The 19861-nt window shown below is 40.5% G+C and overlaps 1 protein-coding gene across 1 annotated transcript in view; it reads left to right on the top strand.

The window, feature by feature from the left end:
- The window catches only part of cntn5 (contactin 5), a 411731-nt gene that overhangs the window by 335328 nt on the left and 56542 nt on the right, over positions 1 to 19861 (top strand). The window contains exon 11 of the mRNA XM_052097793.1: positions 6751 to 6880. Coding sequence (XP_051953753.1) covers positions 6751 to 6880 — 130 coding nt within the window. The remainder of the gene's footprint in view (positions 1 to 6750; positions 6881 to 19861) is intronic.

The raw sequence follows: 19861 nt of genomic DNA, 5'->3' as shown, positions 1-19861 counted from the left end.
ATACATAATAAGTACATTGTATCAAATGGTTAAGTACATAGTTGTTAAGGCCACCTAATATAAAGTGAGTGTGTGTGTGGGTGTGTGTTGGGGGGTGGCTCATTCTGATCAGAAATGAATGGTTAATAATGTTCTTTTTATAATGACACTACCCTGCTCTAAGGGTGAGCCAATGTTGCCAGAAATCACGAGATAAACAAGAGACCAGTGGCCTGTTGCACGTTGAATAAACTCAAGAATTTCAAAGTAAGTTTCAGGTTGACAAAACTAGATAGAGCCAAACCGGTTTAGATCGGATTCAGCAATCTCAAGACACTCGGTACAAACATTCTCTGTCAACTCATATCCTACGTTTTTGGTTAACCCTGACGCTCGTACACATAAACAGCCAATGGGTGAAGCTTGGAGAAAGTTGGTCCTCCTTGTGAGCAATACAGTTTGATTTAAGTTTCCGCTGAAGATCAAGAGATCATTGTGAAAATATGAAGAATTGGAAACAAGAAACACCACTGCTGCTGCTAAAACAGGCGTTGGAATTATGAAGTTTATTTGACCGTTTTAGGTGTGCATCCACATTAGCGCTCTTGGAACACATGCGCATGTTAAGCACAGTGCAAAAACATTAGCAACATGTCAGTCAAACAGTGCACTTCTACAGAAATGAGGAAATAAAAAGTCCATCTTTTAGATTTGATTGAGATTAACCAGTAGTTGTCTTGCTACTGCAATCAATGTAATGAGCACCCCTGGTCTAAATGTTCAACTAGGCTAAATAAAGAAAATTACTCAAAATTATCAATATCGAGGATTCATTTTTCCCTGGTAAATACTGAGATTGTTTTATCCCCAGCACTATAACCTAGCTAACATTGTAAAAATCTCTGACAATAGCCCAATAATCCCAGTTATAGATAATAGCTAATTTACAGGTGTTATAGGTACAGAAAATCTAGTAAGCAGAAATGTGAAATTTACCTCGATATGTTTCTTAAAATTAATGCTTGGAATTGATGCTGATATCTCGAAGCTAAACTCACATTACAAGATTAAACTGGCCTTTTTCACTGTGAAAAGCTATTTCAGGTTCGGACATGGATGTTCAGGTGTTGAAATGCTGCTTTAGGCATCAGCCACATCCATGATTAATAGCAGTTTGGTGCCACTCAACCAGTCAGCTGCACTTCAACTTTTCTATGCATGATTTGATTTGACAGGACTCTCGAGACCCTCCCTAGCCAGTTACACTGATGTATAAAAATACAATCAGGACAGGGAAGTAGCAAACACAGACCGTGGGAAAATAGTGCAGTAAAAGTACAGTTACAGCCCTTAAAATGTACTCAAGAAAAAGTAAAAGTATCCCATTTTAAAACTACTTTAAGTACAACAAGAGTATTTGTAATTTGTTGCATAACTTCGCCTTTCACTGTTTACACCTGCTCACTTGTGATTGGATTTGGAGGGGAGGGATAATAACCCACATTTAGAACAAAAAACTATGAAGTTAAGTACTCAACGGCATGCAGTTTATATTAGGATATATGAATATGTAGATAATTGTAAAGGTATTCAAATATAAGCTGTAAAAATAAAAGATTGGTAATGAATATGCTGCTTTTGGAAGACTCTCACGTGGCATAATACGAAGCAAACAAACATTTAATGACAGCAAGTATTTATTGGCTTTTTAAATTTTTGATTCCCAAAGGTCATCCTCTTGTTCAGTTGCAGAAATCACATTATGTGTAAAAATACAACATTCAAATAAAGATGATCTGTGATTCACACTTGACCCTACTGATGTAGAATGGCCTGGTTAAACAGACACATTTAGAAGTCGGACAGACCATTGTGCCGACTGGTGGTCGTCTTGATTGGTACTGTAGAGCCGCACACAGGTGCAGCTCTGAATAACACTGGCATAAAATGTCCCGCCTGCCCCATTTACCAGTAATCATGAAGTAAAACGCAACCCCCTTTGTGATACTGAAAAACGATATGAAAAATACCACCCAAACAAATTATAGGCTTACGTGTTTTATTTATTTAGAAAAAGGAGGCTTTCGGATGATGAATCTTGATAAAAATCATTCCATTTTAATCATTAAAATGGGTCATAGTATAGTGACAAAACATGGTGGACAATAAATCAAGGGACACACAAAAAACGTCATGGTTACTGTTGTAACCTCCATTCACTGAGGTAAGGAGACGTTGTGTCAAATGAAGTGACACAAGGGGTCTTCCTGGGATGCCAAACTTACCTCTGAACCTGAGAAAAGGCCAATGTCAAGTTGGCAGACAGAATTTGCATGCCCCGCCCCAGGCATACGGGTATATAGGGAAGCAGGGCAGCGAGTGCCAGTCAGGATTTTGCAATGGTTTACAGTGGTAGGTGTAGTGCTGTGGCAGGAGGGACACAACGTCTCGTTACTTCCCTCGGGGAACTGAGTTAACAACAGTAACCATGACGTTCCCCTTCTGTCACTCACTCGACGTTGTGTCGAATGAAGTGTCACAAGGGGTCCCATCTAAAAATGCCATGCACTGACCGTGTTTCGTGAACTGTCGAGACAGGTGCAAGCAGGCTACTGCGTGCTAGAGGCAACTGTGTCGGCTGCATGTAGCCCTCCCCAACGCCCCCAGAGAGATGTTACATACAGACCTTATGTTCCCCGCATCCCTGAGGGGGGGGGGCAGGTGCTACAAGACTAGCATGGGATTAAGCCCGGCAGCCATGGCCTTTTCTCTCACTATGTCTCTCACATAGGACGTGAAGCAGCTGGGGCTATCTTAAAGCTATGAAATGTGTCGGGGAAGGTGGTCTTTCCCGGTCCTATTCTTTCAGGGGGAAAAGACCCTGTGGAGGCCACGTCCTGCCCAGTCTAGGGGGAGGAAACATGTGGCAAATACACCACAAGGGTTGTGAAGCCGTATGTGGGAAATGGTGCGGTGGTAGGTTCAGCCTAATGAGGGGGGACTCTACAAGCATGGCGTGGGTCCGCCAACAGGGGGACCGTACCGCGGGAAATATATCACGGTGAGTTTGCCTGAAAAGGGAACTAAGCCCATGGAGCCAAACCCCAGTACAGAGCACCTGTAACTCATCGACGTCGGGGGTCTCTGAAGGCCCGAGAGGACCACAGAGAGATCCCAGGGGGGAACAGGCAAGGCCAGGGAGAGTTCAGTCTCCGGGCGCCTTTCAGGAACCTGATAATCAAGTCGTGCTTACCTAGGGACTTGTCATCTACTGCGTCGTGGTGGGCTGCGATAGCAGCTACATACACATTCAAGGTGGAGGGGGACAGCCTCCCCTCCAGCCTCTCCTGCAGGAATGAAAGCACTGACCGAACTGCACACTTTTGCGAGTCTTTGGCTTGTGAAGAACTCCAATTCGCGAACAAGCAGCACTTTAGGGCGTAAGGTTGCCTGGTGGAGGGAGCTCTGGATTGGTTGATCGTGTCTATGACTGCAGGTGGTAGATCCACTAGATCTTCTGCATCCCATCAAGGGGCCAGACGTGGAGGTTCCAGAGGTCTGGGTGTGGGTGCCAGAGGGTGCCCCGTCCCTGAGAAAGAAGGTCCTTCCTCAGGGGAATTTTCCAGGGAGGTGCTGTCGCGAGGAGCGTATGATCCGAGAACCAGGCCGGGGTGGGCTAGTAAGGGCCACCAGAATGACCTTTTCCTCGTCCTCCCTGATCTTGCACAGCACCGGTGCAAGAAGGCTCAATGGGGGAAATGCGTACTTGCGTAGCCCCCTGGGCCAGCTGTGTGCCAGCACGTCTGTCCCGAGAGGAGCTCCTGTCAGGGAGTACCAGAGCGGGCAGTGGGAGATGTCTTGGGAGGCAAAGAGATCTATCTGTGCCTTGCCGAATTAGTCCCATATCTACCGGACCACCTGGGGGTGGAGCCTCCACTGTTAGCTGGGCAAAACCTGCCGTGACAGCGCGTCCGCCGTCGTGTTGCGGTTGCCAGGGATGTGAGTGGCATGCTGCAACCTGAGTTGCGGCTGATTCCAAAGGAGGAGATGGTGGGCGAGTTGTGACTTATGACGAGAGCACACACCGCCTTGGCGATTTATGTATGCTACCATCACTGTGCTGTCTGAACGGATCAAGACATGCTTGCAGAGGTCTGACGGCAAGAAGGGGTGATTGTCGCACGGTATGTGCCGTGGTGCCATGCCCATCTCGGGACTCGAGTCTGTAGCCAGTGCTGAAGCGGTCTCATATGCATCAATCTGAGGGCTGAGGATGCCATATGCCCCAGGAGCCTCTGGAATTGTTTTAGAGGAACCGCTGTGCCGGCTCGAAGAGAGCCTGTGAGCGCACAGTAACTCTCTTCAGTGAGCCAGGATGAGCCAGTCGTCGAGGTAGTTGAGTATGCGGATGCCCACTTCCCTTCGATCTTCGTGAAGACACGAGGGAACAGGTACAGGCCGAAGAGGAGGACCTTGTACTGATACGCCTGGCCGGCAAACCGGAAGAAGGGTCGTGTCGAAGCAGAATTGTAAAAATGGCGAACGCAGGCAAGAATCTGTTTCTGTGTGAGCATTTTGAACGGGTGTCTGTATAAGGCCCGGTTGAGAAATCGCAGGTCCAAGATTGGTCGCAACCCGCTGCTTTTTTTGGGTACAATGAAGTAAGGGCTGTAGAAACCCTTCTCCATCTCGGCTGGAGGGATGGGCTCTATCGCATCCTTGAGGAGCAGGTTCTGGATCTCTGCTCGTAACGCTTGCTTTCTCTCCGCGCATGGAAGTGGAGTGAACACAGCTGAAACGAGGCGGGAGCCGGGCGAAATTAATCACGTAGCCGAGTCGGATGGTCCTGGCCAGCCAGCGCGACAGATTGTGAAGTGAAAGCCACGCATCTAAACTCTGCATGAGGGGCACTAACGGGACGATCGTGGCATTTGGTATACCGGACGGGGCTTCACGGTGGGGGGAGCAGGTAATAGCGCGTTGGGAGGCAGAAGAGCGTCCCGAGGCTTGGGTGCTGAGAAAAGACTCAAAGCACTTACCTTACTCCGCACACCTGGCAGGAGGTGGGTTAAAGACTGAGGAAGAGGTCCTAGAGAGGCGTCTTCGGAACTTGTTTACTCCGTGTACCTTTGGGCCGCCCAGCCATCCAGGGTAGTGAGAGCGCACGAGCGGAGGGGTCGGTTCCGTGCAGTAAAATGTGTCCTCCACGACTGCGTCAGCTCGTCATGCACTTCCGGGAAGAACGGAACCGGGGGGCGTGGCTATGAGCGGCGACCTGACCCGAGGAACCGATCGAGTAGCCGTGAGGGGGACGGAGGTTTCCAGTAATATCCGAGCCACTCCCTGGCAACCGCAACATGACGGCGGACGCGCTGTCACGGCAGGTTTCGCCCAGTGGAGAGTGGAGGCTCCACCCCCAGGTGGTCCAGTAGATATGGGACTAATTCGGCAAGGTACAGGAGATACATTCTTTCAGGCAATGAAAGCGCTGTCGAAGTGCCCAGGGGCGTAAACTGCACACCGTGCAGAAAGAGAGAACGCCAGCTGGAAACGCGCCATAGATCCAACAGCAGTGCTTATCGCCAGTAGAGGTGAGTGAAACAGTGGCGAATCAGCTTGCTGTTGCACAACCGTTCGGCTCCGAAGAAATATTCTGACTGGCACTCGCTGCCCCGCTTCCCTTTATACCCGTATGGGCGGGGCATGCAATTTCTGTCTGCCAACTTGACATTGGCCTTTTCTCAGGTTCAGAGGTAAGTTTGCCATCTCAGGAAGTCCCCTTGTGTCACTTAATTAGACACAACATCGAGTGAGTGATAGAAGGGGAACCTCCACTATCTGTGTTAAAAAGACACAAATGAATACATGTTAGTAAGAGACAGTAATGTAATACTAATGTAACTCGTAATTGTATGGGGGGGGGGGTTCCAATGATTTAGCACTTGTTTTTGTCAAAGATGTTTGAAGTGGGCACATGAGAAAATGTAACTTTACAATAGTTGAAAATTATTTCAATTAATTAAAACTGAACTTTTAGGCCCACAACAGTGTGTAACAATATAAATGGTCTTTTTCATTATTTTTACCAAGTCAATTAAAATTGTAATCAGGTGAATCTAAACAATATACATACAACAACTTATACTGGGGACATAAATGTCATCAAATTGTAGGAAAGACCCTGTGTATTTTTATGCTTATTTGAATATGATGTCACAACCAAAAACAGTTTAGTAACAATTTCACATGCACTTTGGATAAGTATTGTTATTTGTATAATGATTTGTGTCACCATTTTATAACCCTATACTCTTATTGTATGTCATCAATTGTCTCATTCGCTTGTATTTTATTTCTCCTGTGGAATTTGAGGAGAAATATCATAGACAAAGTTGATACTTAAATGTAACGTAACTGAGAACTCCGTTAAGTCTCATAAACGAGCAACATCTGAACAATACAATTTTCCTCTGGCAGAGCTGTTTCACAAACAATCACACACAAATCTCAGTGCTGTTACTCAAATCTATACATTAGGTTTACTTATGAGCACCTTCATGCACATATATATACTGACTGTCTTTCATAGTTAACATGTCAGTATATTGTATTACATATTGACAGTTACTATAATGGAAGTCTGACAGGTTACATCACTTATGACCTATAAAAGCCCCATTCTGTAGTTACACTGTATAATTGACATTAAGGAGTGTGAATTGAGCAGCAGTCTGACAGGTGCTTCTGAAGCTATTCTTGTCCTCCTTACAGAACAGAGTGGAAATGGTGAATGGAGAGCTGATCATTCACAGGCTACAACAGGCTGATTCTGGAATGTACCAGTGCATCGCTGAGAACAAGTATGGAGCCATTTACTCCAGCGCAGAGCTCAAAATACTAGGTAACTGCATTTACATATACATTTATATTTGTTTTTAACTTAAAGGTGAAGAGTGTCATTTCTGCAATTGCAAGCGGCATACAACAGAATTGCAAAAATAACTGTTTTTAAACTAGTTTCAAACACTCCCTTCATCTTCCGTTGTTTGGGCAGAAATAACACAATTTTCATTGGGAAATAATGTAGGGTGCAAATGTCTACGTTCAGTCAAAAAACTCTACAGTTCAAGCTGATATGCGATCCCAGTGGCCAATCAACTTGACACCTATTTGTCAAATATTTTACCTATGTATATTTTTATGTTTTTGTTTCTGCCGCTGCAGCGTGTAGTACATGCTTGCAGAAGCATGTCTGTCTATGTCAGGGGTCAGCAACTTATGGCACGCTTGCCAGCATTGGCACGCTGTGGGGCAATCAAAAGCACTTGTGTCAAAAGCGAAGGCTGACCAGAACCATCCGACTCAGTTCGCCAGGCGTCCGCCCCGTTTCACCAGCATCTGCCCCACTTTGGTGCATGGTGGAAAAGACAGCACCCTGCTTGTGGAAATTGCTACCCTTTTGCAAAAGGATGCGATATAGCTTGTCCCTCCAGCTGAGGTGGAGAAGGGTTTCTACAGCCCTTACTTCATCATACCCAAAAAAGGAGGTGGGTTGAGACCAATCTTGGACCTGCGAGTTTTCAACCTGGCTCTGCACAAACTCCCGTTCAAGACGCTCACACAAAAACACATTCTAACTTGTGTCCGGCATCAAGATTGCTTCGCAGCGGTAGACCTGAAGGACACGTATTTTCACATCTCAATTTTGCCCCGACACTGACCCTTTCTATGGTTCGTGTTCGAGGGCTGGGCGTACCAGTACAGTCTCCTCCCCTTCGGCCTGTTCCTGTCCCCTCACATCTCACGAAGGTCACAGAGGCCGCCCTTGCCCTGCTAAGGGAAGTGGGCATCCGCATACTCAATTACCTCGATGACTGGCTGATCTTAGCTCACTCTCGAGAGGCACTATGCGCCCACAGGGACCAGGTGCTCAGGCACCTCAGTCATCTAGGGCTTCAGGTCAACTGGGAAAAGAGCCAGCTCTCCCCTGTTCAGTGCATCTCTTTTCTCGGCATGGAGTTAGACTCAGTCTCAACGATAGCGCGCCTCACAAACAAGCGTGCGCAGTCAGTGATGAATTGCCTCTCGTTGTTCAAAATAGGCACCGCGGTCCCTCTAAAACAGTTCCAGAGACTCCTGGGGCATCCTCAGCCACAGTTGCGCTGCTAGGGTTGATGCAAATGAGACCGCTCCAGCACTGGCTTCAGACTCGAGTCGCGAAATGGGCATGGCACCACGGCACGTATAGTGTGATCTTCCACCCCCCTCTGCCTTCAGTTATTCAACCCCTGGACAGACCTCTGTTTTCTGCAGACCGGATTCCCCCTGCAGCAGGTGTCCAGACTCATCGTGGTCACCACAGTTGCCTACAAACAGGGATGGGGCGTGCAATGGGCATGCTGCCGCCGGTTCCTGTTCGGGCCCATGGCTACGTTGGCACATCAACTGCCTAAAGTTGCTGGCTGTATTTCTAGCCCTGTGGAGGTTTATGCTATTGAACCAAAGCAAACACATCTTGATCCGTTCAGTTATGTACGGACTGCAACAGTAGCATACATAAATTGCGGCATGCGCTCTCGTCATATGTCACAACTCGCGACAGCACCTCCCTGGCAAATCCCCCTGAGGAAAGACCTTCGTTCTCAGGGATGGGGAACCCTCTGGCATCTGCACCCAGACCTCTGGAACATCCACATTTGACCCCTGGATGGGATGTGGAAGATTTAAGTGGTCTACCACCAGCTGTCGTAGACACGATCAACCAAGCCAGAGCTCCCTCTACCAGGCAGGTTTACGCTGATGGAGGAAACGAAACGTTGTGTCCCCCCTTGCCACAACACTGTTCCAAGCTGCTGTAATGTCTGAAACTAATTCTCGGCTCCTCAATGCAGAACCTGGCCTTTTTCATTTTCAGAGGTATCCAAGGCTCCCGAAAGAAGTCCCTTGTGTCACTACAATCGACAAACCGTCTCGTTCCCTCCATCAGGGAACGGGGGTACACTAGTAACCTAGACGTTTGTGATACAGAAATGGCTTGCATGCGCAGCGTGAGTCTTGTCACATTTTAATACACTGTTTAGCCTCCCATTCATCTGATAAAAACTTGCTGCATGATCATGAGGAAGGATTTCTTCAAGATGTAGATTGAAATGCAGGTACGAAAAACATCATATAAATAAAATAGCCTGCTCTTCTCTTGCTATTGCTTGCATGCTAGTGATTACATGATTACAATGACATAATATAAGAAGTATTTAAAATTCCACACAATTTCATGATCAGTATTCAAATAATCAAATTTGTGACATTAACTGTGTTAACTCATAACACAAAAGCACAGGATTTCTTTCATTAAAGCACTTTATATGCTTTGTGAAAATTCACATGCAGGATCATGATTATATCATAATCCATAATCAAAATTTTCACTCAAACTGTTTAATATAATTTGTCATGAAAAATATGCGATTAAATTAGAAAAATGCAAAATAGAATAATTTTCACAAGGGGAAAATTGAATACGTTTTCGCATGTCTTTTTTTTTGGGGGGGGGTCCATCTTCATTATTAAGTATTAATTTGTATGTGTATGTGTGTATATATATTAATGCTTAATTATGCATTTGATTGGATTAAAACAATAGGGCTATTGTATTACTGGTTAATATTAGCAGCAGAAAAATCCAGCTTTCAGGTTCAAGTACAAATAATCAGGTGACATAGCAGATGTTCAGCTACTTTGAAAAAGTAGCTTCCCAAGCAACAAGCTACTCATAACTTATTGTATTTAATCTAAAGGGATAGTTCACCCAAAAATGAACATTATCTTATAATTTACTCACCCTTATGCTACCCCAGCTGCGTTCTCAATACAAAGTGATAATGTTTTGTGACCTTACAGCGCTACTCATTGCAAAATCCAGCTAATTACTGGGAAAACTGCACTATTGTGATAATAGCTATACTGTCGTGCTACTGAAAATGTAAAGCTAGAAGTGTCGCTAATTTTAGGTAACACTAAGTGGACGGGAACTAATTTTACATAACTTAACATATATTTACTTGTTTCCTAATTATGAAAAATTATATGCCCAGACAGCTAAAGCAGATCTAGCACAGACATAGCAAAAATATTAATGAATATACACTCTCAGAAAATAAAACAAATGTAATGTTTAAGGTTCAACGGCCATCACTCGGGTGTTACCCTCAAGGGGACCTTTTTAGTACCTCTAGTTAATATGTATAACTTGTTTTGGGTGTATAATTGTACCCTAAGGATCTATTGTAGGGTAGCACCCCAGTGATGATGGTTTTATACCTTAAAACAGTACTTTCTTTTTTCTGAGGCCGCATAAAAGAGAAAGAGGTCTCGGTGGACAATGTTCAAAAGGCCATTTAACCCCACAGGTAAAGTTTCATCACTCTTTGTCTTTGTGGGTGATGAGCAGGCCAGCTATTGACAGGTGGCTTTCATTCACACAAATGAATAATTCAAACAGCCTCAAACAGTCATTGTAGAATATCAACAAAGGCAAAACAAGGCCAAGTAGCAATCAATTTGTTTCCTTTCTTTCCTCACTTAACCAGACTGAAAAGTCTGCTGGCAGCACATTTGAGGATGGAAACCTTTGTGATATTGAGTTAGGCATTGAGAAGTCTTCCCAGAGAAAGCTGTCACAAATTGCCCCACTTTGCTGAAGAAAAAAAGCATGCAAGATAAAAAGAGAAAGGTACGGGGGGACAAATAAGTTATGTTGGCACTGCTTGTTTGTCAGTCCCAGACATGTTTGAGAGTTCTTTACTAAAGTGCAGGCACTCTGCATCTCTAGGCTCTCAGGACAAAACAAAGAAGAGATGCAAACTAGGATTGCATAGTAACTGGAGACACCCTCATTTTTTCCCTGTCAGCTTTGATTCTCCCACACATTCAAAGATTCATGTGGTTAACCTCTCATTGCTTTAATGTGGGCCATTTTCATTTACATTCCTCATTATGCACTCTTATTTGTCCATGGGGTGACAATGGTTCAAAGACAAGATAAACACATACAAATGTCTCTTACTTTTGACAGGATTTATGTTGGATTGAAAGCCTCATGACTCAATTTAAGAAATACTCTCTAGAATACTTGACTCTGATTGATATCATGGCAAATATTTTGTTTACTGAATGCTACGCTGTATAATTGACCATTGTGTTTGACATAGATGTGCTAGTTTCATGTGTCTTGTATCACTCCACAGTCTCTTGCCTTTCACATAATAAAATAATTTTAACTCAAGGCAATTCGAACATTGCTTTTAAAGCAACGTGATACCACATTTGCAATACATTTAACTGCTCTGGTGTGATATATATCCGAGTGAACCAGATTTTTCAGTGAGGAAGTAAAAGAATTTCAATTTAAATCAAATTAAACTTTTATTCAAGAGCAACGTGAATAAAATCGATTATGAAATAATGTAAACTCAAATCAATATTCATGTGCATTTATTTATTTGACAAGAGATTGACAACAAATATTAAAAAAACTAAGAAGGGGGCATTATATATATATATATATATATATATGTAATGTATGAATATATGAATATTTATTTATTAGTTTTCATGCAATATATTATTCGAGTTTGTACATTTTATTTTAATATTTCGCTAACAATTCAGCTTGTATACAAATGTACAAATTTCACACACACACACACACACACAAAAGCTGTTGTTACTAAGGGAGTGGTGGTGGTGTAGTGGTCTAAGCACATAACTGGTAAACTGTTAATCAGAAGTACACTGGTTCGATCCCCACAGCCACCACCATTGTGTCCTTGAGCAAGGCACTTAACTCCAGGTTGCTCCAGGGGGATTGTCTCTGTAATAAGGGCTCTGTAAGTCACTTTGGATAAAAGCATCTGCCAAATGCATAAATGTAAATGTAAATGTAAATGTACTGTTTGAAAATTCATAAACAATTTAACAAAATATTCACAAGGTCGGAACCTAATAAAAATAGAATTAATAATTATTATACAAAAAGTGTAATTTATGTGCTACTATATCAAAATTACTATGCAAAAATAAATAAATAAATAATTGCCAAACCCTTGTATAGATGCAGCACAAACCTATTTGTTACATTATTTAACATTTACAGTGTTTTCTGAAGTTAAAATATTTCACAATGTATTATTGTGCCTTTTAAATATTTATGTATTAACACATTTATTACAGTACATTACTACATATTGTAACATGCTTGCTTACACTCACCTAAAGGATTATTAGGAACACCTGTTCAATTTCTCATTAATGCAATTATCTAATCAACCAATCACATGGCAGTTGCTTCAATGCATTTAGGGGTGTGGTCCTGGTCAAGACAATCTCCTGAACTCCAAACTGAATGTCAGAATGGGAAAGAAAGGTGATTTAAGCAATTTAGAGCGTGGCATGGTTGTTGGTGCCAGACGGGCCGGTCTGAGTATTTCACAATCTGCTCAGTTACTGGGATTTTCACGCACAACCATTTCTAGGGTTTACAAAGAATGGTGTGAAAAGGGAAAAACATCCAGTATGCGGCAGTCCTGTGGGCGAAAATGCCTTGTTGATGCTAGAGGTCAGAGGAGAATGGGCCGACTGATTCAAGCTGATAGAAGAGCAACTTTGCCTGAAATAACCACTCGTTACAACCGAGGTATGTATTTGTGAAGCCACAACACGCAAAACCTTGAGGCGGATGGGCTACAACAGCAGAAGACCCCACCGGGTACCACTCATCTCCACTACAAATAGGAAAAAGAGGCTACAATTTGCAAGAGCTCAACAAAATTGGACCGTTGAAGACTGGAAAATGTTGCCTAGTCTGATGAGTCTTGATTTCTGTTGAGACATTCAGATGGTAGAATCAGAATTTGGCGTAAACAGAATGAGAACATGGATCCATCATGCCTTGTTACCACTGTGCAGGCTGGTGGTGGTGGTGTAATGGTGTGGGGGATGTATTCTTGGCACACTTTAGGCCCCTTAGTGCCAATTGGGCATCGTTTAAATGCCACGGCCTACCTGAGCATTGTTTCTGACCATGTCCATCCCTTTATGGCCACCATGTACCCATCCTCTGATGGCTACTTCCAGCAGGATAATGTACCATGTCACAAAGCTCGAATCATTTCAAATTGGTTTCTTGAACATGACAATGTTCACTGTATTAAAATGGCCCCCACAGCCACCAGATCTCAACCTAATAGAGCATCTTTGGGATGTGGTGGAACGGGAGCTTCGTGCCCTGGATGTGCATCCCACAAATCTCCATCAACTGCAAGATGCTATCCTATCAATATGGGCCAACATTTCTAAAGAATGCTTTCAGCACCTTGTTGAATCAATGCCACGTAGAATTAAGGCAGTTCTGAAGGCGAAAGGGGGTCAAACACAGTATTAGTATGGTGTTCCTAATAATCCTTTAGGTGAGTGTATATGCACTTGTTCGATTTACATTGAGTTTACATTGATATGTATCTTTAACAGAAGAGTTTATGGTTGAGTGAGCACAGCAGATATAAGGACACAACACACTGTAAAAGAGAAGGCTGAATTCAGCTTCTTTATCGCTAGCTTCTTATTCAGTAAAAGGATTATGGCGCTCAAGTTCTTCGTCACTATACAACTCAAGCTCTTGCGAATTAAATCGTAATATTTACTTGCCAGTAAATGAAATGTCTTAAGATCTTCTGGCTTCTCACCCCCTGCATCTGATTATTTCTTTGGATCTTCATCTCATTTAACTAAATTTGAGCTGGTATCACTCTCTCATTTGGTAGATATTGTCCGTCATATGAAGCCTGCTTCCAGTTCTATGGACCTTATTCCTCATTTTCTTTTGGAAGCTTTGGACACTATTGGCCCCAGCATATTGTCTATAGTTTACAGTTGCCTAAATAATGGTACTTTCCCATCCAGTTTTAAATATGCTGTGATCAAGCCCTTGCTTAAAAAGTCAAACCTTGATCCTTATGTTTTAAATAATAATTGGCCCATCTCAAAATTATCTTTTCTCTCCAAAGTTTTGGAGAAGGTTGTTCTCCATCAATTTTCTTCTTTTTTTTTAAGTAAAAATTATGTTTTGGACAAATATCAGTCTGGTTTCAGAACAAGACATAGCACTGAGTCTGCACTCCTGAAAGTGACAAATTAATTATTGATAGCTATGGAGTCTTCTAGTTTTGCTAGATCTCAGTGCAGCCTTTGACACAATCGAGCAAACTATTCTTCTGAAGCTTTTACAGCAGTGGGTTGGAATTCAGGGGAGTGCAATTGATTGGTTTTCTTTATCTGAGGGATAGTACTTTCTCAGTTGAGATTGGGAATTTCTTCTCTTCTTCTGCACCTTTTAGCCATGGAGTACCGCAAGGCTCCATTTTAGGCCCTGTTTTGATTTCTTTGTATATGCTCCCTTTGGGTGCTATCCTCCAGAAGCATAGAATCTCATATCACTTCTACGCAGATTACACTAAAAATGACCGCTAAAATCAAATGATGCCTGTGCCTTCAATCTTTATTTGTCTGTCTTGAGGACATTAAATGATGGATGGCAGCTAACTTTCCTCAGTTTAACGAATCTAAGACCTCCTGACTCTACTGCTATGTTAACCAGTAAACTGGGACCAATATCCACCAACTTACATTTAAAACTAGAAATCTGGGTGCCTTCTTGGATTCTGATGTAAAATTTGACAGACAAATCAATTCTGTGGTCAAAGGAAGCTTTTTTTTACATTGTTAACTTTTAATGATTTGGAAACCCTGATGCATGCTTTTATTTCATCAAGACTGGACTATTATAATGCACTTTTTTTCTGTTTTATATCTTCTGGTGCAAAACACTGCTGCTAGGCTTCTGACTGGTACCAGAAAATGTGATTTCTATTTATCCTGTTTTAGCCTCTCTCCACTGGCTTCCTGGTTTATACACGATCATGTTCAATGTATTACTGTTTCTTTACAAGGCCTTGCATGATCTGGCACCTTCTTATATCTCTGATCTTATTTCTCTACAACAGTCCTCTAGAGCTTTACATTCATCTAACTGCTTACAGTTAACTGTCCCTAGGTCACATTTTAAATTAAAGAGTGACAGATCCTTTTCAGTCACAGCGCCCATGATTTGGAAAAAGTTGCCTTTTCATATCAGGTCTTCTCCTACTCTTGATGATTTTAAATATCATCTTAAAACATACCTGTTTGTTTTAGCTTTTAAATTGTTGTGAATGTTATTAATGTCATTGTCTTGTGTATGTGTTTTATCTGGCTTATGTACAGCACTTTGGTCAACAGTTGTTGTTTTTAAATGTGCTTTATAAACAAATGTGACTGACTGACTGATTGCCAGTGGCTAATAAAATACTTAATTTAGTCGTACAGCACGAAATAGAGGGCTGATATAAATCTTCTAATATATATAATGGGTTTCACTTTGTTTTACAAAGTGGTGGGGTCAGTTTTTTGGGGGCAGAAGTGGCAAAACTCGTGAATAAGAATAATAATTAGGTTATGTGCAGATAATGTCAAATAATCATTTAATGTTTTGATAAACAGTCATTCTTGATGACCAATTCAAGCACTCCAAATATATTTTGCATAATTAATTTGATTACTTGTCCTGTATATATTTAAAACTGTCAGTTCTTGGATTTTGTTAATCAGTGGATACACTGATCAGTATGTATTAGTCAGAAAGACTGATTGGTCTTTTGGTAAAGTTTTCACCTCTAGTAAATGAGTTCCGGGTTCTTCTACAAGATCCCACAATATAACTTTTTAATAAAAAAAATTTTTTTTATTATTGTTTATTGTTATTTACACTGGCAACAGTACTCATATTATTCATTATTTTAACTAAGGCTAGAGCAAACATATTCCTTATTTTTTGTTAAATCGGCATGCAGTAACTGCATACTCAATTCATTAGTAATAAGTGGTAAAGGGTCAATCACTGCCGGTGTTGGACCACTGTTTGTGGAGTGGGCGAGGGTGTGCGTGCAAATTATATTTTTCTTGTGGATTAAACTTTAAATATTGAATATTCTTCATTGAATATTGAATCGAAATTAAACCCTTTGTAAAATATCACGAAATATAAAACACCAATAATAGCATAATAATAAAAGAATATATATATATATATAAAATACAAATAAATAAATAGTTTGCATTGGTTTTAAAATGTCTGTGTTATTGCACCAAACCTGTCTTTTACGTCAAAAACATCAAAATTATTAAAATTTAATATTATTACTAAAATTATTTCAGAATGTCAAAATCTGTTAATATAGCTTAACTTGAATATTAAACATGACTATGTATCAGTAAACACCTGGACAACAATTCAATGGCTCAGTCCTAACTTTTTTTGACAGGAAAAAAACTTAACATTGTAACATAAAATTCCAGTCATTTGTATTTGCATACATTTGTGTGTGTGTGTGTGTGTGTGTGTGTGTCACAGATGTCTCTCACATCCCGGTGGCACATGGGTGCCCTTCTAAACAGAATCTGAACATCATTAAATGCTTCCTTCATATCATTTCCCACGAGCTGTGTGTCACTGAATATTCCCCCTCACTGGTCCATTTCCCTTTGGCTGCAAAGTGCTTGTTTAGTTCTTGGGAGTGACAGTAAGAGAGAATGCTTTTTTGCCTGTATTTGTGACAAATCCCCTAGTTACTCAGCGCCTATGGGGAGAGCTGTCGTCCGTGACTTAGTCCATTCTGTGTTGTAAAGGCGAGCACATATTGCAATGACATATCACATAGCTAACAGCAGCCCTTATTCTGATGAGTCCAAGCTGCAGGCTGAATAAGGTCCCAGTATGGGCCACAATTCATGGTGCTGCTGAGCTGTTCTTACCCTTCAGGCCAGCAGAATGGGCATCCCCCAATGAAGCAGTAGAGGGTCATCAAGAATTAATGAATAGGGTACAAAATAGGGCCTGAAACTCTTGCGAAATTAAAAATAAGTAGGTTAAACTAAATATTACTCTATGTTTATCTTTGTGCAACCCGTGTCCTTATGCACGTACATTATATTTTGTCTTTGCTTTATGCTATGCATAGTTTAACTTAATTTAGACTGAATGACCTCAGTTCAGAACTCTTGGGCTGTCATTAAAAGGTTAAACTTTTGACGCACCGAGTGATGTGACAAAACAACATGGTGCTGATCACAGTGGAGTTTGTCTTTGGGAGAAACTCCAACAAAACTACATCGGGTACGAAACCATTTACATTTTATACATTAAAACCTGTACGAGTAAAAGGAATACAGTGTGTACGTTCATCCAATATGTTTTTTATTATCATTATTATTTATCTTGATTTATTTTTTATAGCATTGATTTATTGGTGTTAAACACAATGACCTCTGATGTGGTCTATAGGGCTATTTTTACATCTAAATTCTATATTTACTGTGTATTATCACATTGAGTTCATCCAAAAGCTGAAAATGTTGCTTTCAGTGGCTTTATATGGAGTTAGGATGAATAAAAAGGTACATTTCAAACTGTTCTGAGACCAGTGCAGACAGACAGCACACTGGAGGTTAAGGCATTCACTAATTAGGGAGCATGGAACATCCTATATCTTTCTATGCAGATAAGTGCATTCACTCCTAACAAATGGTCAAAAGTTCATTTTCAGGCTGCAGACGAAGTTTGCACCACTCAACATGGTTGGCAGACATGGGATAATGATAATCAGTACTTGGATTCAGAATTTATAATGCAAAATTTTATTTTAACATGGTTGTCAGTGATTGGACGTAGAAAAAAACAAATTGTACAAAAGCAACTCTACAGAAAATCAGTCTGTAACGCCTCAAAAACATGAATAACCAACACTACTGGAAACATAATGAACAAATTGATGTTATAAAAATTGGACTTTCTATTGGTATTATCTAAAACTTAGTCTCAGTTAAAATCATGTTTCTGCCAAAAAGCTTAATGCTATATTAGTAATACAGTGATGCAATCTACACACAAGTGATGCCGAGCCGCGGGAACGAGTGCGATCGAAAGACCAGACCACTGGATAAAAGCCTTCTATGCACTCCCTGACATTCCCCGTGACCATATCAATGAGATGAAATCAACATTTATATTAATTTGTATCTATTATTTAAAGTAGTATTAAAGGAAATATTAAGGGTGAAAACAGAAAATCGGATGGGAAAAAGAGTGGAACAATATGCAGATTTAAACCGCGGTCGCTAGGAAAACAGTATACATTCACAAACTGTCTTTACACCCAACACCACTGCAGCAACTCCTATTGTTTGGTTTATCCTATATTTCTGTGGTTCCACCAGATTATTTGGGTGCAGATAGCTGCACTGTGTGGCAGATGCTATTTACACTGGGAAGCAAACAGTCATTGCAAATTAAAAATACACACAGCAGTCGTGCTCGGGTCTGAGGAGGTTACATTTAATTTATTTTCTATTAGGTTGTTCACCTGGTTACCAAAAGTGAAGACATGTGTAAATATAAAAATTAAAAAAAAAAAACGCTGATTTGTGTCATGTTCTTATTTATTATCAATAAATAACAAAATTAAATAAACATAACAAAAATATGATTATTTATTAAAACATGTTTATTATTATTATTATTATTATTATTATTACTACTACTACTCCTAATAATAATAATAATTTACTCTGTTGTTATTATTATTATTATTATTATTATTAATAGTATTAGTAGTAGTAGTAATAATATTTGTATTTTTATTAAATATTTTTGATAATCTTAGATCTTCAATACATATTTATTTGGCCATTGTTTTCTTATAATACATTTTGTAAAAGGGTTGAATGATTGAGCTTCACAAATTAATTCAACACTATTTTAGTAAATGTAATGTTTTTTGTTGTTTTACTTATTTTTAAGTAAGATGTAGAAATTATTCAAATTTAAATTCCCGAGAGTCACAAGTTCAAGATTTATTAATTATTTTGAAATAGAAGGAACATCATGCAGTGTTGTACACAGCTGATTATTGCATTTTAAAATGTAAATATAATCATTATTAAAATTACTTTATTATTTTTACTAAATTTTATTGAATATTAATTAAATAATATGTCAAAACTATAAAGAATTTTGTCAAAATTATTATTATTATTGTTTTTGTTTTAAGTAGAGCTACTACAACTTGCCATTTTTTTCATATCAATTTAAATTTGTATTAAATATTTGTTTACAAAAAACATGAGAAGTGTGCCTCTGATGCTTTAATAAGCATCATGGAGCCGAAGTATACCGTATACATTAGTGTTCAAAAAGAGAGACACAGTCAAAACTCCCAGTCAGCAACACTATGGAGCTAAAAGAGTCTCAATAAAGATAAATGCACACACTACATTCACATATGCACACACATGATTCATACATGCACACACAGGATTCATACATGCACACACAGGATTCATACATGCACACACAGGCATACATGCACACAAGATGCACATGCACAAAATTCACAAATGCACGCACAAAATTTAAAAAGCACAGAAGATTCACAAATGCATAAAAAATCATAAATGCACACAAAATTCATAAATACACACACAATTCAGAAATGCAAACAAAATTTACAAATGCACACAAGATTAAGAAATGCACAGGACAAGATTCAGAAATGAATTTCTGATGCACGCACAAATATATCTTGATTTACAAACTTTTTGCGGTCTGTGAACTTCACTGCATTTGTGTGTGAATTTTGAGACTCCCTGACTTGGCTCGACACACAAATGCCTTTTTTAAACAAGGAATGATCTGGAACCAATCAGATATCTCCCTTGTTTTAGCCAATCACGA

The sequence above is a fragment of the Xyrauchen texanus genome, chromosome 29 (genome assembly GCF_025860055.1).
Source record: "Xyrauchen texanus isolate HMW12.3.18 chromosome 29, RBS_HiC_50CHRs, whole genome shotgun sequence".
NCBI classification, from domain to species: Eukaryota; Metazoa; Chordata; class Actinopteri; order Cypriniformes; family Catostomidae; genus Xyrauchen; species Xyrauchen texanus.
This window is presented reverse-complemented; position numbering and strand designations above follow the sequence as displayed.